At 40.4% G+C, this 22,074-nt stretch overlaps 1 protein-coding gene across 1 annotated transcript in view; it reads right to left on the bottom strand.

Moving 5' to 3' along the window:
• The window catches only part of mpped2a (metallophosphoesterase domain containing 2a), a 49,356-nt gene that overhangs the window by 24,935 nt on the left and 2,347 nt on the right, over window positions 1-22,074 (bottom strand). The window contains exons 2-4 of the mRNA XM_088991436.1: window positions 20,127-20,422; window positions 8,024-8,205; window positions 5,467-5,692 (exon numbers count right to left, since the gene is read on the bottom strand). Of these exons, the coding sequence (XP_088847562.1) occupies window positions 5,467-5,692; window positions 8,024-8,205; window positions 20,127-20,239 (521 nt within the window). The 5' untranslated portion in view covers window positions 20,240-20,422. The remainder of the gene's footprint in view (window positions 1-5,466; window positions 5,693-8,023; window positions 8,206-20,126; window positions 20,423-22,074) is intronic.

Below are 22,074 nucleotides of genomic sequence, written 5' to 3'. Positions count from 1 at the left end.
TCACAAGACTAGTCATACAAACACACACACAAACACACACACACACACACACACACACACACACACACACACACACACACACACACACACACTTGAAGAGCAGATCAGGCTTCACCGCCGCCGCAAACAAACGGCGCACGGAGAGAAAGAAAAGCGGCGGCAATCCATCCTTGTCAGCAGTTGTTTCGCCATTTTTTTTTGCGCTCCATTAAATATGAATTCACATTCAATGTCAATAAATCATGATCTCATTAATTCTGATAGATTTCGACAATTAACTTGACAGCGCTGTCGGCGCAAAAAGTCATGTTTTAAAAATTTCAGGGAACCGCGGCGACGCCGCCGAAGATGCTGCGCGGCTGTCGGCTTTTCTTTAGCGTTGGAAGCGATTGCGGGTGCTTTGTCTGTCGCCAATACACAAGATGGATTGTATTATTGGAAGCGTACGCTAGCTTAAACAAAACGTTTGCATGCTAGCGTGTTTTTAACTCATTCACTGCCATTCCGATATTTATTCGGGAATTAATCAAGGGATTGCCGATTAAGTGCTGGTCAGACCTCTGGCAATGGTTTTTCTTTTCCACCAGGGCCTTTTTTCCATGTTAGCGCTTTGTTATAGCTTCAGCTGTTGTTAAAGCGCTACGTACACCAATATGTATGCACTGCATTGTATTTTGGACAGCCGGGGCGAAACAAGATCAGTCTTATTAAAACGACCATCACAAAGGTCAATAAAACAACTTTATTATACAGTACAGTTTATTTCTTTAATTACAATACAATAGCACATTTATTATACATAAAATAAGGTATATGTTGTGTAGATTTAAGGCTTATTTCATAGAAAATTATGTTTTATGGGGACCTGGGAACGGATTATTCTCATTTTAATGGTTTCCCATGGGAAATTAATTTTTAGGATACACACTTTTAGCCTTACACACACTTTCTGGGCGGAAAAAAATGTGGAATTCGGCCTAATAGCGGACATCTTGGATCCCTGCATTTTGGAGAAAAAAAAGACCTTAAATTGTGCCTTATGGTTGTGAAAATAACCCATGCATCCGTTTTTTTCTTCTTTTTGGTTGTGTGCCATTGGATTTTTTTTTTCAAATGAAAAACATTCAAAAAGCTCCGTAAAGGTTGAAAAATATGAAGATCGACAACATGGTATCGACGGATAAACACAACGACTATATATGAAGACCATAACACTACACTAGGATGACTGGTTTTCGCTTTTGCTGGTATTTCTCACTTTCTTTCTTTCTCTTACACACACACACACACACACACACACACACACACACACACACACACACACACACACACACACACACACACACACACACGCACACACATACACACACACACACACACACACACACACACACACACACACACACACACACACACACTGACCTTTCCAGCGAAATATGAATACATGAATAGCAGTAAAATGTGCAAATGACAAATCTGCATTTGGCCCTGCAGTATCTCCCGACGTGAGCAAATGGGGGCAGTTGGATTTAATCTACTGCCTTTGGGACACGCACTAACCCACACATGCACACGCGTGTTCAGATTGCCCTTTTTTTTTTTTTACAAGGATGTGAGACAACTTCCAATCTTGAGCGTTTTAGAAGTAAAACGAGAGTTTTTTCATGTATTGGGACCTATCAAAATGTCTTTCATACTGACTGTTTTTTTCCTCAACACGTTTCGTCCATATTTGATTTAGAATGCCCCTATTACCTCATTCACTTCCAAACATGCAAAAATTTGTCCTCTCCAATGGGTTATTGTCATTTGAATTCCAGCACCCACAGAATATTGAGTTTTAGGACTATAAAAACATTCAATGCACCATTAGAAACCTTAGACCACTGGTGTCAAAATCAAGGCCCGAGGGCCAAATCTGGCCCGCCGCATCATTTTATGCGGCCTACAAAAGCAAATTCAACTTGTGAAATAATAATACGTTACATTTTAAGCGCCTTTCAAAGCTCTCAAGGACACTTTACAGTCACAGACAAGTATAAACAGTCATTATTCTTGACTTCAGATTTGAACTCATTATTCATTCATTGGTTGTTGTGCGTTCTGTATAAAATATGTGGAGGATCGAGAAAGCGACACACAATGCATTTTGGGTACTTTGTTTGGTCTGAAAACATCGTGTTGATCCGTGTTAATGGCGAAATTACAAGCAAAACACATAAATAACGCGATGGTGAATCGTTGTGTGTTGCACCAAGACTACTATTTGATACTAGTTGACACAAATCAGCCCATTTCCAACAGAGCTTGGGCGCCATCTTGGGCATTTTCTGGGAAGGACTTCTTTAATCAATTACAAACATTTATGCTTTCCTCTTCAGAAGTATTTGAATCCTATTCATAAGTAACAAGAAAGCATCTTCTCCGAATCGGATGCCATTGTTTTGATTGTAGACCAAGGCGAAGATGTCGTGGCGTGACGTCGCGAACAAGGGGGCGGGACCTTCTGAAACTTGCCATTTCCGGGGTCACTTTGAAGTAGTTTTGGGACACTTTAACTCATTTTTATTTGTGTTTTTCATTTGACTAATATATCAGCCTGCGTGTTTTGGCTACTTTAGATGCTCTCAAATGTTTTTCTGACGTCAGTTAGGAAACAAAAAAAAAATGGTGTCGGTTGTCCTTTAATGCTTGAACAAAGCGCTAACATGGGAAAAAAAGGAAATGCTGCCTCCTTCTGGCAAAGAAAAAAACATTACCACTACCACCACTTTGCAAATTGTGCCACCATCACTGACAAGAAGTATGCAATTGGGGATCGGGGGGGGATGGGCTCCAATGAGCTCGGCCTGGAAGCAAAGCACCCAAGAGGACACGGCGGCGATCGGCCACCCAGGCAATGACATGGCGATCCGCTGACCAAGTGAAGGGTCACTACGCGGCTAAGTGAGACCTCACACGGGACAAGAAGGCCAGACCTCGGGCCTGGGAGGCATATGGGTGTGAAGGAGGTGTTGGAAGCCGAGATGGGGGTGGCCAAGCTGTCCACGACGCCTCTCACGAGACCCCCAGCTGTCACAACAGACACTTAGCAGCCCTCACACTAAACACCCACCGGGGAGGAAAGGCGACATCCTTCCTTTCCAAGGCAAGGAAAGAAAGGCGGGAGGAAGGACGGAAAAAGCGGATTCTAAGTCTCTTCTTCCTGTTGCTGTGATGTTCGTGTAACACGAGGATATGAGCAGCTTCTCAACAAAGTACTCCCATTATTTCTCAGGCGAGGCTCCAACCCCGCTAATTATAACTGAGAAAAGGATGACCTACATGATTATTTTAAGCCTGGACCAGACCGGTGAGAATCACGGAGCAGACAGTGGCGAAACTCCCTCCCAGCCCTGCCCCCCCCTGCCCCTTCCCACTGCCACACTCACTGAACTCTCAGTACACGCTGTACTACAGTGGGGCCTCAGTTTATGAACACATTGCCTTATGAAATTTTGGTTTATGAACGTTAAATTTAGGAATATTAAAACCTTGCCATGCGCACTACGTTTCGGGATACACACCCACCACGGCTGGCGGAGTGATCTTCGGCGGAAGCACACGACCAAACAGCGCTCCAGCTGGCCCACCTTTCCACACCCCCGCTCTCTGAATGCACACGTCGATCGCCTCCGAGGAGATTTTTACAGATAATTTTGCTCTTATGGGACCAAAAAAGACCCCACCACAGGCTCGTGTTCAGCCGAAGAAGACACAAAACAAAATCACCGTCGAGGAGAAGGAGATAATTGAAAAACATGAACGAAGTGCTGATGAAACCGGCCACTCCATTCCATCAAGCAATTAACAACCATCACAGAGGTCAATAAAATGACTTTATTATACAGTACAGTTTATTTCTTTAATTATAACACAATAGCACATTTATTATACATAAAATAAGGTCTATTTTGTGTAGTTTTAAGGCTTATTTAGTAGGAAATTATGTTTTATGTGGACCTGGGAAAAGATAATTTCATTTTTAATGATTTCTTATGAGAAGTAAATGTTTGGCAGAAGAACTTTTCGCCTCACACACACTTTCTGGGAAGCAATTACGTTCGTAAGCCGAGGTATCACTGTATTTGTTTTGAAAGCTTTTACTAACATGAATTCAAATGAATTGGAAGCCGGGCGATATGATATTCATGTTGGCTTTAGCAAGACGCAGGTAGGATACAGCCACAGATTTACAATTCTTAAAAATACCATAGCACATTTATTATACATAAAAGCAAATATATTTTGTGTAGTTTTAAGGTTTGGAAAATTAGAAAGTAGAAAATTACACACTTTTCCCCTTACACACTCTGGGAACGAATTAAGTTGGTAAACCGAGGTATCACCGCATTGCCATACCTCCCTCAATGCGGCAGTGATCTCACCCAAGCGGACGCTAACACCATCCCCCTCCCCCCACAACACATCTCGTGTTAACACGCCTCCCCGTTAGCCTCCGTCTGTTGAATGCCGCCTTTCAAGATCCGTCCGACAACCCCCCGCAAGTTTTTTTCCACATGAAAGCCGATCGACAGCGTATCCCAGGACCACGCGTATCACTTAACCCCGTGTCAAAACACAGGTGTCAACGTGAGCCACGAGTGCGCGCCAAGGTCCCGGGCTCGGCGAGGATTGCACGAGCTGGGAATAACACCGTGCTTGTAAAGCGACGCCCCTGACGGAGCGTACAGAAGTGAGCTGCAGGGGGAGGGGAGCTGGAACACGGCCAAACGCAGACAGAAGGGAGGGCGGCAACCACCCCACCAACCCCCACGTTGGGGGATTTAGAACGCTTCCGGAAGTCAATGTGACTCAGCGAAGATGAAAGGAAGAAGCGGCGAGGAGGGTTTAGAGCAGACATGGGCAAACTATATACGCCATATACGGCCCGTTCGGCTTTTTAATCTTCCCAAAAGATTCCAAACCTTAGCATTAACCTTAACATCAACCTCCTAACCCCTAACACTCACCCCTATTCCTAAACCCGAACCATAACTCTAAAACCTATCCCAACCCTAACTGTAAGCCTAACCCTAACCCCCTACCTACCTCTAACCCGCTAACCCTCACCCCTAACCCTCACAAACTTTCCAAAACTTTCCCAAACTTTCCAAGACTTTCCAAAACTTAGCGTTAACCTTAACATCAACCTTAAAAACAGACGCAATCTTGATAAATCACAGTGCGTTTCCATTTCCTCCTCCCAGTATCTGTGAAATAGTATGTAAGTAAATGCCATATCTTGCATACTGTGCTATGAGGTTTATATACACTCCATGTAATGCTTTAGTATATCAGGCCCAAACTCTCCCTCGAAATGCTCCTAGCTGTCGAATTTTAGAACCCATTGTCAAAATTTTAGAACCCGCCAGTCAAAAAGTTTGCCCACCCCGTCTAAACTTTCCAGTGTTGGGTCTTACTTACCATGGTGTGCCGTATATCCGGAATCCCTTGATGGTGACGTCCGAGTCTTGCAGGTACACACAGTTTGTAAGGAGCGACTGGACATTGTCAAAGTCCTCCGGTTTGAGTTTGGAGACTGAAGGGAAACGGTAGTAATCCTGCTTGACCAACTCCGCCATAAAGTCCTTATCAAAGGTCAACTCGTGGTTCCCGGCGATGACCACCTTGAACTCATAAGGAAGGCCACCTGGGGGGGGGGCAACAAACAGGGAGATTGGTGAGCGACCAAATACTAAACTGAGTTTTGGAGTAAGATATCTCATACAGTGATACCTTAGCTTTAGCTCATGAACGTTTCGCCTAACGAACATTGAATTCTAATCTTGGCTAACGAACTAGTTTTCGACAGAAGAACAGAACCACACAGCGCCCCGGTGGCTGGCGGAGTAGTTTTCATCACCCCCTTTCTTTGAGTGCGGATGTGGTTTGTTATCGAGTGGAGTACATTTGCTATTATGGGACCGAAAAAGACCCCACCGCAGGCTAGTGTTGGACACAAAAGAAAATGACGGTCGAGCAGAAGAAGGAGATCATGAAAAAACACGAACAAGGTATGCATTTGTGCGACTTAGCATCCCAGTACCAGTACGCTAAGTCGACCATTGCTAGGTGTGGCTAAGGGTGTTTCTGTGTTATCCAAGCAACCGTCCGTCTCAGGCAATAGAAGAGGTTGAAACACATTGATGTTTTGATTTGGATTAACGAAAAGCAGCTAGCAGGGGACAGTGTGAGGTGAGGGTATTATTTTTTTACATGGAATCAAAAAAAACAAGAGTTTGAGGGAAATTTTTTAACGCACAATCAAAAAAGAAAAAACAAGAGTTTGAGGGACATTTTTTTAACATGCAATTAAAAAAATGACTATAGGGGACATTTTTCGACGTCCAATAAATCTCGCAAATTTATGACTTTAAATCTCGCAAATTTGTGACTTCAAATCTAGCAAATTTGTGACTTTAGATCTCGTAAATTTATTACTTTGAATCACGCAAAATTGTGACTTTAAATCTCGCAAATTTGTGACTTTAAATCTTGCAAATTTGTGACTTTAAATTTAGCAAATTTGTGACTTTAAATCTCACAAATTTTTGACTTTAAATCTTGCAAATTTGTGACTTTAAATTTAGCAAATTTGTGACTTTAAATCTCGCACTTTAAATCTTGCAAATTTGTGACTTTAAATTTAGCAAATTTGTGACTTTAAATCTTGCAAATTTGTGACTTTAAATTTAGCAAATTTGTGACTTTAAATCTCGCAAATGTATGACTTTAAAAGTAGCAAATTTTTGAGTTTGAAACTTGCAGATTTGCGACTTTTTTTTCCTCAGAATAATACCCCATGTCTAAAAAATATATATTTCAACCAGGCCCTAATGCTCTTCTGTATGTTTTCTTATTCACACAAGCACAGATTGAAAAGTGCAACGACATCCGAGGTGAAAGGCTTGGCGATTTCCTGGTGAATAATCGCTGGGTCCCATGCGAGCGAACGCTTGCGCAAAGTCATCGGGGTTACAAGCGCATCTGATGGTCGGGCTTGACCGCGACGGACCAGCGCGATCCATCTCGACGGACACTCGGCGGCTGGAAAAGACGTGAACCTGAACTTTGCTGGCCATGAACATCCATTAGCGTTCTCATCCCCTCATCATTCAATGTCTCCGATGACCTTTTTTAGGGTGCTTTTCTGTCTGCGTGATTTGTTCTCGTTTCCTCTCGGCAGCACAAAACTAACTTACGACTTGATTGTACTCGATTGAGCACCCAACCAAAGGGCTCTGGCCTTTATCACCCTTTTCTTCTCCGCCTCGACATTTATTTTTTTTATCACAGTCTTATTTTTTTTCTTTTCTGACACCCCCATCATGTTTTGTTAGCTTAGCTTGTTACCTAGGCTTGCTAGCGCCAGAATGACAAATGAGAAAAAGTCTGGAAAAAAAAGGTGCGGGGGCACACACACACACACACACATATATATACACACATCTTCCTATCTATCTATCTATCTATCTATCTATCTATCTATCTATCTATCTATCTATCTATCTATCTATCTATCTATCTATCTATCTATCTATCCATCCATCCATCCAAAAATGTATCCTCTGACTGTAAAGTGACCGTGAAAGTTTTGAAAGGCGCTAATAAATGATACATTTTTCATACATACATAAAACTTTAAAACATTGGCGTTTCTTTCAAAATAAACCTCAGAGAAGTGATTGACATCATCGTGCGTGACGGGAGACACGGAGGGCGCTCCCTCCCACGACGCGTGGTCTGAGACAAAGGTCAAATGTCAACCGATCCAGGGCGTCGGGGTCGCAAAGGTTAAACGAGACACTTAAGCGCAAGCGTTTGTGAGTGCTGGAGCTTCATTGTGTGCTCCATGTTTATTATACGTCTCGTGCTGCCTGTGCCGTTTCCCCCATTGATCCGCCCTCTCTCCTGAACCTCCCCCCATAAAAAGAAAACGAGCAAAAACAATACAGATGAGCAATCAAAGTGTTTTTAGTACCTAGCCAGTCGTTGAACTTCTTGACCTCGGAGGGGAGGCCCAGCTCGGTGAAGTCCCCCATGTGAAGCAGCACGTCGCCGTAAGGCATCTGGATGCCGTCTGTACGCGAGTGCGTATCCGAAACGCAGACAAATCGGGTGTGGCCGGCTGCTTTTGGACTGTCATAAGCAATCGGATCCACCCTGAAAACAGAGAGAGTGGAGAATAGCCAAGAATGTTACCAACGACAGACATCAAGGACAACCGACAGACGCCTCTGGACAACTTGCGTCCAGAATTAGGAACATCACTTCAAATGACTTCGACTGAGTGCCTTTTACAAAGATTCCAGCGCAGGTAGCCATGTTTTACAATGATGACGATTCCCTAAGTGATGTCACGAAGGGAACGCCCAGGACAGAGAATGCAACACACGTGCATTTTGGCAACTTTTTTTCGTCTGAAAACAGTTTTGATGGCAAAATTAGAAGGAAAACTACATCAATAACGCGATGGTGAATCGTTGTGTGTTGCACCATGACTACTATCTGATACTAGTTGACACAAATTCCCAACGGACAAATCAGCCCATTTCCAACGGAGCTTGTGCGCCATCTTGTGCATTTTCTGGGCGCTACATTGGAGTCCAGACAGTTTGAATTAATACGGAAGGACTTCTTTCATCGATTGCAAACATTTATGCTTTCCTCTTCAGAACTATTTCAATCATATTCATAACTGGATGAGTAACAAGAAAGCATCTTCTCCGAATCTGAACTCTCTGAAGACATTGTTTTGATTCTGGAGCAAGGCAGTTTGTGAAGGAGTATACTGGCGTGATGTCATGAACAAGGAGGCGGGACTTTCTGAATCTCACCAGTTCCGAGCTCATTTTGTGGCAGTTTTGGACACTTGAAGTCATTTTTATTTCTTTAGTTTTGCATTTGACTATAAATATCATACTGCGTGTTTTGGGTATTTTAGATGCTATAAAATGTTTGTCAGTTAGGAAACAAAAAATGGTGTCGGTTGTCCTTTAAGACTCGCACTGAATATTCACAAAGTCTTGTTTTCGAGTTGATGACGATTCCCTAAGTGATGTCACGGAGGAAACGCTCGTGAGAGAGAAAGCGACACACAATGCATTTTGGGTATTTTTTCGGACTTCTTGAATCGATTGCAAACATTTATGCTTTCCACTTCAGAACTATTTGAATCATATTCATAACTGGATGAGTAAAAAGAAAGCATCTTCTCCCAATCTGAAGCCATTGATTTCATTCTAGAGCAACGCAAGACGTCTTGGCGTGACGTCACGAACAAGGGGGCGGGACTGTCTGAAACCCGCTCATTTTGAAGAAGTTTTGGGACACTCACAGTCATTTTTATTGGTGTTTTTGCATTTGAAAAAATAAAATGTGAACATTTTTGAAAAAAAATATCAGCCTGCGTGTTTTGGCTATTTTAGATGCTATAAAAAGTTTTTCTGATGTCAGTTAGGAAACAAAAAAGTGATGTCGGTTGTCCTTTAAATGAAAAAAAACCCAGAAATATCGCAGATTTTGTCACACCCTTCCAAAAAAAAAAAAAAAAAAATCTTTTGTGCAGCAGTATTTGCTTTTTCATCTCGGCTAATCGCGTCCACTCCAGCTTTTTGATTCCATCAGGCGGCGTCGCCTATTTCCATGCCGCGTTTGTGCTCGCGTGCATGTTAACTGCCTCGTATGCGCACGCATGTGCGCTTGTCAGCTCCCAAGATTGCAAGCCTTGATTACGTGCCCGATGTTGTCTCCGGAGTGACATCCCTTCTAATGAAATAATGCTTTATCGTGGCAGAGTGCTGGAACATTCATTGCACATTGCGGACGTCAATTACCTTCACTGTGATTTTCTTTCCATTAAATAAGAAATAAAAGGTTGTTTTTCCCCCCCCCCTCCCGCTGCTTCTTTAGAAAGGATGTGCACACATTGGAAAAAAAAATTGGAATAAAAGCATTTTTTCACTTCCCCTCCCTTTCCAAGTACACTTCAGGCTAAGTGTTTATTTTTCTTAGAAAATGGATAGAAAGACACATTAACGCAGCAGCACTTTAGCCGTCCTAGCATAAAGCAGCCGCTGTCCTCCTTTTGTGCAGCAATCAACGCAATTTTTGCTTGTCTTCCGGGCCAAATGACACATTATTTTTCCTGTTGTAATGTCATCTTTCTTTGAGATGCTTTTTCCTTAGCTGCATCTATCGATGAAAATGTTTCTTCAGCCGTCATCTGTACTTCTTTGAAGGTGTCGGACGTTTCGCTTCTTATCCAAGATGCTTCTTTAGCGAACTAAAGTCTTATTGGTAGTATCGGCCCTATATATATAAATATATAGGGCCGATAATAAAGTCTTACTGGTAGTCTCGGCCCTATATATAAATATATAGGGCCGATACTACCAGTGAGACTTTCGTTCGCTGAAGAAGCATCTTGGATAAGAAGCGAAACTATATATATCTAAAATATAAATATACAGTAAAGTCTCGTTATATCGATATATGAGATAAGCATTGAGGGTGATGAAACGCACATGTACCGCATTCGTCCATTTCTGCACACAGAAAAACACCTGCAAGGTGAAAAAAATGGCCACCTTCTATTTCCCCATTCCGTTGATAAACAACATCTCCTGCTATCGAAGTAAATATCAAAACAGAACGTATCCTTGCGATCGGGTCCAGATTTGATTATGGACGTTTAGTTCAAATTTCGAACACTGCAGCACAAAGAGAAGAGAAAAGTAGCAATAAATGCTAATTCTTTGGAAGAGGCCAATCGCACATTCTCAAATGCGACATGACATCGACGCCGGCAAAAATCCCAAAAGGTTTGAGACTCCACAATTGCCGACACAATAAAGAAACCTCTGCGAGCCTTCACCGAGGGCGGAGAATTCCGAATGCACACGTATGCTCACTTGGGAGTGAAATTATTCCAATAAAAAAAAACACCTGACACACTCCAAACTTTATCCGTTTTGTTATATAACATTTTAAATGTTGCTTTCATCCATGAGTGCGAATCGGCAATATATATACAGTGATACCTCGGTTTACGAACCCCTTGGCTTACAAACTTTTCAGTTTACGAACGTCAAATATAATAACATTTTAGCTTGCATACAAACTATTTTTCGGGATACACACGGAGCGCCACAATGAGTGATGTGTCATTCACAAACGAGCCCGTTCTCTAACAACAAAATGGCAGCCGACTGTTTTTGTCCTCTATTCCCCGTCCCCAGTCTTCGGTTAAAGCCACGTGATTGGTCAAGAACGCAGCAGTGGGGGGGAGGGGGTTTAAAGATTAAAGAGACAGGCAGACGACAGTGAGAGTTTCAACTTTGATAGTTCAAAGGCAGATTGTAGACTGCAAAGTCAAAATATCCCATCAATCAGGCTCCACAAACAACCCGCACAAGTCATCTGTACACTTGATGCAAAAAGCTATCAACCCAGCTAAACAGAACACAATTGATGAGGAACAAGGTAAAATGATCGCAGAGAAAGCACCTACAAGGGATCATTCCTCACGATGGTGAAAGAAGAAGGCTACGTTCCTCATCAAGTGTTTAATGCTGATGAAAGCGGCCATCAACGACCATCACATAGGTCAATAATACCACTTTATTATACAGTACAGTTTATTTCTTTAATTATAATACCATAGCACATTTATTATACATGAAATAAGGTGTATTTGGTGTAGTTTTAAGGCTTAGAAACATGGAAAATCATGTTTTATAGGGTCCTGGGAACGGATTATTCTCATTTTAATGGTTTCCTATGGGAAATTAATTTTTAGGATACACACTTTTTGCCTTACACACTTACATTCGTAAGCCAAGGGATCACTATATATATATATATATATATATATATATATATATATATATATATATATATATATATATATATATATATATATATATATATATATATATATATATATATATATATATATATATATATATATATGTACAGTATATACAGTATGTACAAACATTTCGTAAAAAACTGAAAAGAAGTGAATTGAAGAAAGCATTTGTTTGGCTTTCCATCTGTCAGGTGGGTAATAACAGAGTAGAAATCCAAGGAAAGGGAAGTCGGGAGTAGAGCGCTGCGCTTGTCTGGACGAGGATATTTCATTTGACTGAGCACACTTGGCTCCGTGGCCTTTGGAAAAAATACACAAGCAAACAAGGTGAAAGTTCAGCCAGCGCCGACTTCTTAAAATGTGACATTAAACTGGCAGCCGATAAGGAGGTCAGCGGTCTCTGTCACTCTCGGGAGTCGCCGGGCTCAATACGAGACGCCGCGTAAGGAAGCGCTATGATTGATTGCGGCGCTTTGCGGATACGGACGCTCGCTCGCTGACTGTCAATTGTGTGTGTATGCTTTAGCGAGAACTTCCAGGTGACCCCCTTTAGTCCGATGGTATGTACGTGTAAATACAGTGATAGCTCGCTTTATCAACGCTTTAGCTTACGCACGTTTCGCCTTACGAACATTAAATTCGTGAGAATATGATCACAAAAAAACACCCCCCATCAGAAAATGGTTGAATCCTGCATATGTCACGGAGTTGTGCACTAAGATTATGAAATTATGACGGACGTGACATTATGGCACCAAGTCCCGCCCATAGTTCTCAGAACTACTTGGACAAGTCGCTTTTCTCACATGGTCTGGATTAACTTGCATTTTCATGACAATATCTTGTTTTGTTTCCCCTTTTTGTACTGTCTAATGTTATCTAATTAGTTCCCTGATTCCTTTTGAGTCCAGATTACTTTTTGTGTCATGATTTAATTCAAGTTTCGTCGAGTGGAACTTCGAAGCACTTGTGCTTCATAGTGCTTTTCTGTTGCGTAGTTAATCACAAGACGAAACCCATGCGACTTCACCCCTTCATCCCTTCTGCCATACTGTGTTGCGGGTAATTATTGTTTCATTTCGTTTTTATTGTATTGTATTTTGTTTCTTGTGTCGTGTTTCCTGTTAGTGGCGTGTCGAACTGTGCCGCCATTCTCCAGCGCACCGCGTGTTTGCGCCGACCGTCGTCTCGCATGTGATGCGTTCAGGGACATCATGTAAATGACAGGGAACTTGTGTTGTATTCTCTTTTTCTGTAAATAACCACTATACGATCACACGTTGTTCATTCTGTTTTGTTATCTTCAATGTTTTTTATATTGAGAACTACTTGGACGAGACTGATGTTAATAAGACGAAACGCATGCGACTTCACCCCTTCATCCCTTCTGCCATACTGTGTTGCAGCAATAAAAGAAATAAAACGACACATCCACGCGTCTGCTGTTATTAAGACGGCAGCAACGTGGAGCTCAAGATAGTCACTATTGTGACACCCGTTCCACATGTATGCTAGCTGGGTTCACTGGTTACACATATATATTGTCTTCCACTGACTTTAGGCTTCCCCACTTAATCGGTGAATATTTCCCCTGCATCTCCGACCTCTCTGTGTCAGTTCCCCTCACCCCCCGCCCACCAAACGTGGCGCTCACTCATCCACGGTGCAATCCCATTTCTCCCAGCGAAACGCAGAGCGCGCCTCTCTTATCTTCGGCGTTTCAGCTGTCGGAGCTAATTCAATAAACTTCAGAGGAACAAAATGAACACAGGAACAACGGGGACGAGGAGGGGGAAGGGTGGCGAATGGGAACAAAAAGCGGCAAAGCAGGCTTGAGGATTTCATGGCGACCATCGTTTCCGCTAGCGTGTCACTTCCGCTGGAGAATATGTACGATAGAAACAAAAAAATAAAATAAAAATGCATCCAATAAAAAATCAACAAAAATGGCACGATATAAAATGGCAAATTAGTCACATGAAAGTAGAAAGTAGAAAATTTTGTTTTATGGGGACCTGGATTATTATCATTTTAATGGTTTCAAATTAATTTTTGGGATACAGATTTTCGCCTTACACACTGTCTGGTTTTAAGTTTCGAGCTCATTTTGTGGCCGTTTTGAGACACTTTAAGTCATTTTTATTGGTGTTTTGAATTCGACTAAAAAGATCAGCCTGCGTGTTTTGGCTATTTTAGATGCTATAAAATGTTTTTCTGATGTCAGTTAGGAAACTAAAAATTGGTGTCGGTTGTCCTTTAAATAATACATTCTGACATTTTGTTGAAAAGTAGCCACACGTGTGTGTGTGTGTGGGTGTGCGTGTTTGTGTGTGTGTGCGCATGTGCGTCTCTCACTGAAAAACATTTCAAAATATTTTACTTTTATGGTTCTCTTCGTCAAAAAGGTTCCCGACCCCTGATGTAGTGTGTCCTGCGGTTACTCCCGCCATTACGGGCAAGTGTAGTTAGTGCACAAAGTGCCCCACGTTGGAAAATCGGCACTGAATAAAAACCTTCCGGCATGACGTCGGGTAATAAACTGCTTCTGCTAATGCTCCTTTCATTACGGCACAGGCCTTAATTGTGCCGCTGACAGTCTGCGTGACCGCGGGGCTGATGGGAGGAATGTTGCGAAGACAAGCGTGACCTGATTGCCACAGCTGAGCACCAAGAAGCAGACAAGCGTCAAGAAATCGGTGATGTATCGAACCACTAAGCTGTAAAATTTTAGCTCCAAAAAAATACAGTGAGAGCTCAGCTTATGAACTTAATTGGTTCCCAGAAAGTGTGTGTAAAGGCAAAAGTTAGTCTGCCAAACATTTATTTCCCATAAGAAACTATTAAAACTGAGAATAATCCGTTCCCAGGTCCCCATAAAACATAATTTTCTACTAAATAAGCCTTAAAACTACACAAAATACAGTGATACCTCAGTTTACAAACTTATTTGGTTCCAAGATAGTGTGTGGAAGGTGAAAAGTTTGTCTGTCAAACATTTATTTCCCATAAGAAACCATTGAAAATGAGAATAATCCGTTCCCAGGTCCCCATAAAACATAATTTTCTACTAAATAAGCCTTAAAACTACGCAAAACGAGCCCGTTCTCCTAAAAAGAAAATGGCAGCCGGCTTGTTTTGGTCCTCTATTCCCTGCCCCAGTCGTCGGTTAAAGCCACGTGATTGTGCAAGAACGCAGCAGTGAGTGGGTAGGGGGGGGGGGGTGTTTACAGGCAGAGAGAAAGTGAAGCCATTCTCGCAAAAACAAAATGGCTGCCGAAATTTTTTTTTCCTCAATTCCCCGAAGCCAGCCTTCGGTTAAAGCGACGTGATTGGTCAAGAAAGCAGCAGTGAGGGGATTTCGTTTAAACATTAAAGAGACAGGCAGACGACAGAGAGAGAGAGTGAGAAAATGGATAGAAAACAGTGACATTTGGACTTGTTTTAAATTTAATAGTTCAAAGGCAGAGTGTATACTGCAAGGTTAAAATATCCCATCAATCAGGCTCCACAAATAACCCGCACAAGCCATCTGTACACTTGATGCTATCAACACAGCTAAACAGAACATAATTGATGAAGAACTGGATACAATTATGGCAGAGAAAGCGCCTACAAGGGATCGTTCCTCAAGATGGCGAAAGAAGAACTGTTTCAATGCTGATGAAACCGGCCACTCCATTCCATCAAGCCATCAATGACTATCACAAAGGCAAATAAAACCACTTTATTATAAAGTACAGTTTATTTCTTTAATTATAGTACCATAGTACATTTATTATACATAAAATAAGGTATAGTCTGTGTAGTTTTAAGGCTCAGAAAATTAGAAAATGATGTTTTATGGGGACCTGGGAACGGATTATTCTCAGTTGAATGGTTTCCTATGGTTAATTCATTTTTAGGATACACACTTTTCGCCTTACACACTCTGTCTGGGAACCAATGAAGTTTGTAAGCCAAGGTATCACTGTACTTGATGACCTTTTTTCCTAAGCTATTTACAGCAAAGGGCGGCACCGCGCTGCTGTGGTGTTAACAATGACACTTTTAATACAGTTTCTTACCAGAGGCGGTCACGCAGGCGAAAGCGAATATTTTCCATTAGGAGAAAAAAAAAATGATTCGAGCAACCGCTCAAGTGAAAACGTATCTCTTTTCAACCCTGTTCGGTCCATTGAAAATACGCAAAGGGAATCAAGTTAAACATCATCCGTTTATTGTAAAGGTGTGGAATGTGAAGACGGTCGTGAATAGATTGGGCAAGGGGGAGTTTGGAGGGGGGGGGGGAGAGAATAAATAAACAAACGACAAAGTCGATGAAAAGGTTTCTTCAGCCAAGTACAGATGACGACTGGAGAAACCTTTTCATCGATGGACCACCCCTGTACGACTGAAAGAATTCCTAAATTATATGGGTCTGGAGTTATCTGAGCTTGAAATGGGGGCGGCTATACAAGATACAATACATATACAGTGATACTTTGGCTTACGAACTTAATTGGTTCCCAGAAAGTGTGTGTACTGCGAAAAGTTAGTCTTCCAAACATTTATTTCCCATAAGAAACCATTAAAAATGAGAATAATCCATTCCCAGGTACCCATAAAACATAATTTTATACTAAATACCCTTAAAACTACACCAAATGTACCTTATTTCATGTATAATAAATGTGCTGTTGTATTGTAATGAAAGAAATAACCTGTACCGTATAATAAAGACATTTTATTTCCCTTTTTGATGGTCGTTGATGTAGGTGCCTCTTGATGATATCCGAGTGAAGTTGCCGTGCTTTCTCAGCAATAATAATAATAATAATAATACATTTCATTTTTAAGCGCCTTTCAAAACTCTCAAGGTCACTTTACAGTCACAGGATAAGCTTTTCTGTGGGTGAGCAGCGGCAACCACATGCGCTCAACCCGGAAGTAACTCAAATAGATAGAAAGTGAGCTAGTGAACTAATAGATAACTAATAGCTAGCTAGGTAGTTAGATAGCTAGTAGATAGCAAATCGATAGCAAGTTTTAAAAAGCGCTTATAAATGAAAGGTATTACAGTAAAGTCTCATTATATCGATATTCAATAAGTAAAAAATATCGATTTTAACCGGGCCTTTCGATATATCCCGTCCCTGTTTGCATAAGCTTTTCTCCGTGCGTGATAGCAATAGCATCGATATAACCAGCCTCACTCGATATATCCGATATCGATATAAATGAAAGGTATTATTATTATCATTATTCTTAATAAATAACTAGATAGCTAGCTAAATAGCTAATAGATAGCAAATCGATAGATGGCTACGTAGCCAGCCAAATAATAATAATAATAACAAGACGTTTCATTCTTAGTGCCTTTCAAAACTCTCATGGTCACTTTCCAGTCATAGGATAAGCTTTTCTGTGGGTGAGCAGCGGCAGCCACATGTCTTTCGTTGCTTTTCTTTGTTCTCCCCTTTTTTTGTGTCTGTTTATATTTTGGGTTTGCAGTCTGGCCCACATTCTACTCAAATTGGATTGGAAGCCATTAGCGTCCCAACTGCAAGCATATGTTCCAAGTTGTTGAGCATTTCATTTCACCAGACGATGGCGAGGGGGGGGGGGGGCTGAAGCAAGACGAAAAAACAAACACACACTCTCACATACACTCTCACACACACATACACACACAGAAAAAATAAACCAGACCTGGATTCAGTCTGTCGCTCTACTTCCAGACGCAGGCAGACGTCCCGCCATGCCAGGCATGGCCATGGACTTGGGGGTCGGATTACAAAGCGTTATTGCCGCCGCGACGTTCAACTTCTCGTATTATAATAATAATCATACATTTCATTTCTAAGCGCCTTTCAAAACTCTCAAGGTCACTTAACAGTCGCCGTTAGATGTTTTTCTGCGGGTGAGCAGCGGCAGCCACATGCGCCAGTGTTCACTCAACCCAGTAGTAACTCAAATAGATAGAAGGCTAGCTAGCTAATACATAGCTAGGTATAGGTATAGGTAATCGATAGCTAGCTAGATAGCCAGACAGCCAGACAGCTAATGGATAGCTAGCGAGATAGTTAGCGAGATAGCCACCCAGCTAGCCAGATATCATTTGATAGCTGTTTGCTATGTATTAGCTATCTGGCTATCTAGCTTGCTATCCACTATCTAGTCGGCTGTTTATCTAGCTGGATGACTGTCTAGCGAGGTATCTGTTGGCTATTGATTGGCTAGCTAGCTAGCTTTCTATCTATTTGATGTATTATTATTATTATTATTATTATTATTATTAATAATAAAGTCGCCAGGAACCAAATCTCAAAACAAAAAGATCCAAAGTAGCAAACAAAACTGAGTAAATAAAGTCATCAGCAACAAAATCTCAAACAAAGTCATCAAAACAAAAAGGTCCAAAGTAGCAAACAAAACCATGCTTCCGGATTGAGTGAACGCTGGCGCGTGTGGCTGCCGCTGCTAACCCGCAGAAAAAAAATATCCTGTGACTGTAAAGTGTCCTTGAGAGTTTTGAAAGGCGCTTAGAAATGAAATGTATTATTATTATTATTATTATTATTATTATTATTATTATTATTATTATTATTATGAAATTGAAGGTGTCGCTTTGATAAGGAGGCTGAAGAGAGAGCACGGTTGTTTTTCAAGGTAGTTCATAGAGAGTATGAGACCTTTTGCGTTGGACTAAAGGCACCGCTGTACTCCATCACATAATCTAAATACTGCCTCTCGGTAAGGGAGAGGGGCAATGGGGGGGAGGCAACAGGGGGCATAAGAGAAGATTGGATTTCAAAAGAAAAGCAACCGTCTCGCTTGCGGTTTTTTTTTTTCATTCTGCCTCTTTTGGCCACAACTTTATCGACAGAGAAACGTTGCGCGAGTTCGATTGTTATCGCTGAAATATAAGCACGTCTTTACGTTTACAGGGCATCGTTTGTATTCTAGCAGCATTTAATTATGGTGCGATGCAAGAGGGGGGGGGGGGGGGGGCTAACTATGCCTGTGTGTGTGTGTGTGTGTGTGTGTATGCATGACTAGTGTTGTGAGGACCACTAACATTTTATACCAGGGGTCGGGAACCTTTTTGACTAAGAGAGCCATAAAAGTAAAATATTTAGAAATGTTTTTCAGTGAGAGCCACACACGCGCACGCACGCACGCACACACACACACACGCACGCACGCACACACATTCCTGTTTCAATGGTTTTGTGAGGTCCGGATAACTCCAGATAAGGAGTGAGGACCACCGTTGCTGATGAGTTTGGAGAAGAACTAGCGTTACATTTGAAGACTAAAAGTCAGCCCATTTCCCACTTCACCTTTTTTTAAAAACAAAGCAATAAAAAGTGGACTTGAAACTGAAATAACAGCAGGAGTGAGGTTTCTGAATGGGTACATTCAAAGTCCTCACCCCTGTGGTGAATTTAGTTAAAATATGGTTTGACTTTTTGTGGTATGACCTTTTTCCTCTCATTAACCACACACACACATAAACACACACAGTGAGTAAAAAGTGTGTGTATCCATGTGAAATGAAAATACACACCAATAATCATTTTGGGTGAATTTGTGAGGACCTCTCTGAAGCCTTTAGAATTAAAAACTTGTGAGGACCGGCCAAAAGGTCCTCACTTAAAAAATAATAATTAAAAAATACACATTAAAGATAAAATATAATAATGAGAGATAATATTAATCTTCAAGCAATAAGAGTAAAAAAAGAATAGTAATCATACTAACTATAATAATAATAAAATACACATTAAAATATAATAATAACAACAAATGAATAATAATAATAATAAATGAATAATAATAATAATAAATGAATAATAATACTAATACTACTACTAATGATAATAATAATAATAAATGAATAATAACAATAATAAGAAGAATACTAAATGAATAATAATACTACTATTAATACTACTACTACTAATAATAATAATCATAATAAATGAATAATAATAATAATAATAATAATAATAATAATAATAATAATAATAATAATAATAATAATAATAATAATAATAAATGAATAATAATATATTATATTAATCTACAAGCAAGTTCATTTGATCAAAATATTTTTTAAACAGAAAAATGCCCCCACTTCTCCAAAAAAAGGATTAAGATTAAGATCCTCGCATGTTCATTTCGACACACTTTTCAAAGACAGTTGGCAGCGCGACGTTTGTGCACTCACATGTGGACGTGTGGCGGTTGGAAGCGGCTCTGATTGATGTTGTAGTGCGTGAAGGCCTGCGTGGGGTTGGAGCTGTACTCGTCCACCGTGATGGTCGCTTTGCCATGAGCCATCCTTTCCCACGTGTGGACATGAGACGCCGTTCGTTCACCGGGATTCAGCAGCGATGCGTGCAGCGGACATCCTTTGCACGCCGCTCACCAAAAAAAAGCCCAGGAAGTCACCCCGCAGCAGTAGTAGTAGTAGTAGTAGTAGTAGTAGCAAACGCCTGACTCAACTACCCAGCACTCTGCCGGCTACAGACACACACAAAAAAAAGAGACATTTAGACAGTCTTAAACTGAATCGAAACCCAAACGACGCATCCGTTCATGCGCGCGTGTTATTGTATATTGACAGAGTCCAAATGCCTGTGTGACAAACATTCTTTCAAAATAAAACAAAAGCAATTTAAAAAAAAACAGATTTTTTGGGGGGCAAATTGGTCAAGAACGCATCATTGCTTTTCAAAATAAAAGGTGGAGAAATGTCTCAAATTCTAGATTCCGCCTATTGACATGAAAGAAACATAAAGCAACTCCAACTGGTAAAGCGGGCGTAAAACCTTTGCGTGATAAACAATAAATGAATAAATTAATAAATGAAATCAATAAACAACCACAGCTGAATTTAATAATACTAATAATAGCTAATAATAATACTAATAATAATAATAATAATAATAATAACAATAATAATACACTATATTAATCTACAAAAATAATCGTAATCATAATATACAAAAATAATAGTCATCATACTAATGATAATAATAATAATAATAGTAGTAACAGTAAATACACATTAAACATAAAGTATAAGAATAATCACAATAAATCCAAAATAAATAATAGTTATAATAGTAATAATACTAATGATAATAAAATTAATAATAATTAAAAAATACAGATTAAACATAAAATATAATAATAGATGATATTAATCTACAATCAATAACATAAAAAATAATAGTAATCATAATAATAATAGTAAAATACACATTAAACAAAGTATAACAAAGTATAACAATAATCACAATGGTAAATAAATAATAGTCATAATAGTAATCATACTAATGACAAGAATATTAATAATAACAATTAAAAACTACAGATTAAACATAAATAATAATAATTATAATAATTAAAAAATACAAATTAAACATTAAAAAAAATAATACATTTCAAAACTCTCAAGGACACTTAATAGACGATATCAATCTACAATCAGTAACATCAAAAATGAAATCAATAAACAACCACAGCTGAATTTGCACGAGACTCACCAAAATAAAACGCTTGTCCCCCCCCACCCCAACCCTTTGCTTCTAAAATGATCCCATGTGGGGGACCTCTGAAATCTTCTTGCATAACCAAAACTGCTTTTAAAGAAGCCAAAAATCAATTATTAACGTGCATGATGAAAAGCAAGCGAAAAGAAGCGTGTCCGTGCATCTTGGACGGTTGCATCTGCTTGGACCCTGAGCCTCCCTCTCGTCTGACCTCTTTGACTGCTCGTAAAGTGGCCGCTTCGGGCTTTGACATGTATTTTATACCCCCCCAAACAACCCCCACCCCAATACATACACATCAGTATTAGAAGGGCTGGTAAAGTATAAAAAGTATAAAAAGACAATTGCCCTCAATTTACAATCTGTCAACTTTCTGGAGGGAAATCAACAGCTGTGGGGTTGATTTTATGGTGGTGTGCAGCTAGTGAAGCTGCATGCCAATTTCAACAACAACAAAAATGGTCACAAGTCCACTACAAACATACATGTAAGCCTTTAAGGTTCAGCCAGGGATGTTTGTTGGAAATTTAAAGGACAACCGACACCATTTTTTTTGTTTCCTAACTGACATCAGAAAAACGTTTTATAGCATGTAAAATACCCAAAACACGCAGGCTT

This window comes from Hippocampus bargibanti, linkage group LG03 (assembly GCF_051943395.1).
Source record: "Hippocampus bargibanti isolate YZ-2025 linkage group LG03, ASM5194339v1, whole genome shotgun sequence".
NCBI classification, from domain to species: domain Eukaryota; kingdom Metazoa; phylum Chordata; class Actinopteri; order Syngnathiformes; family Syngnathidae; genus Hippocampus; species Hippocampus bargibanti.
The sequence above is the reverse complement of the archived record's forward strand: the minus strand, read 5'-3'. Positions and strand labels throughout refer to the sequence as shown.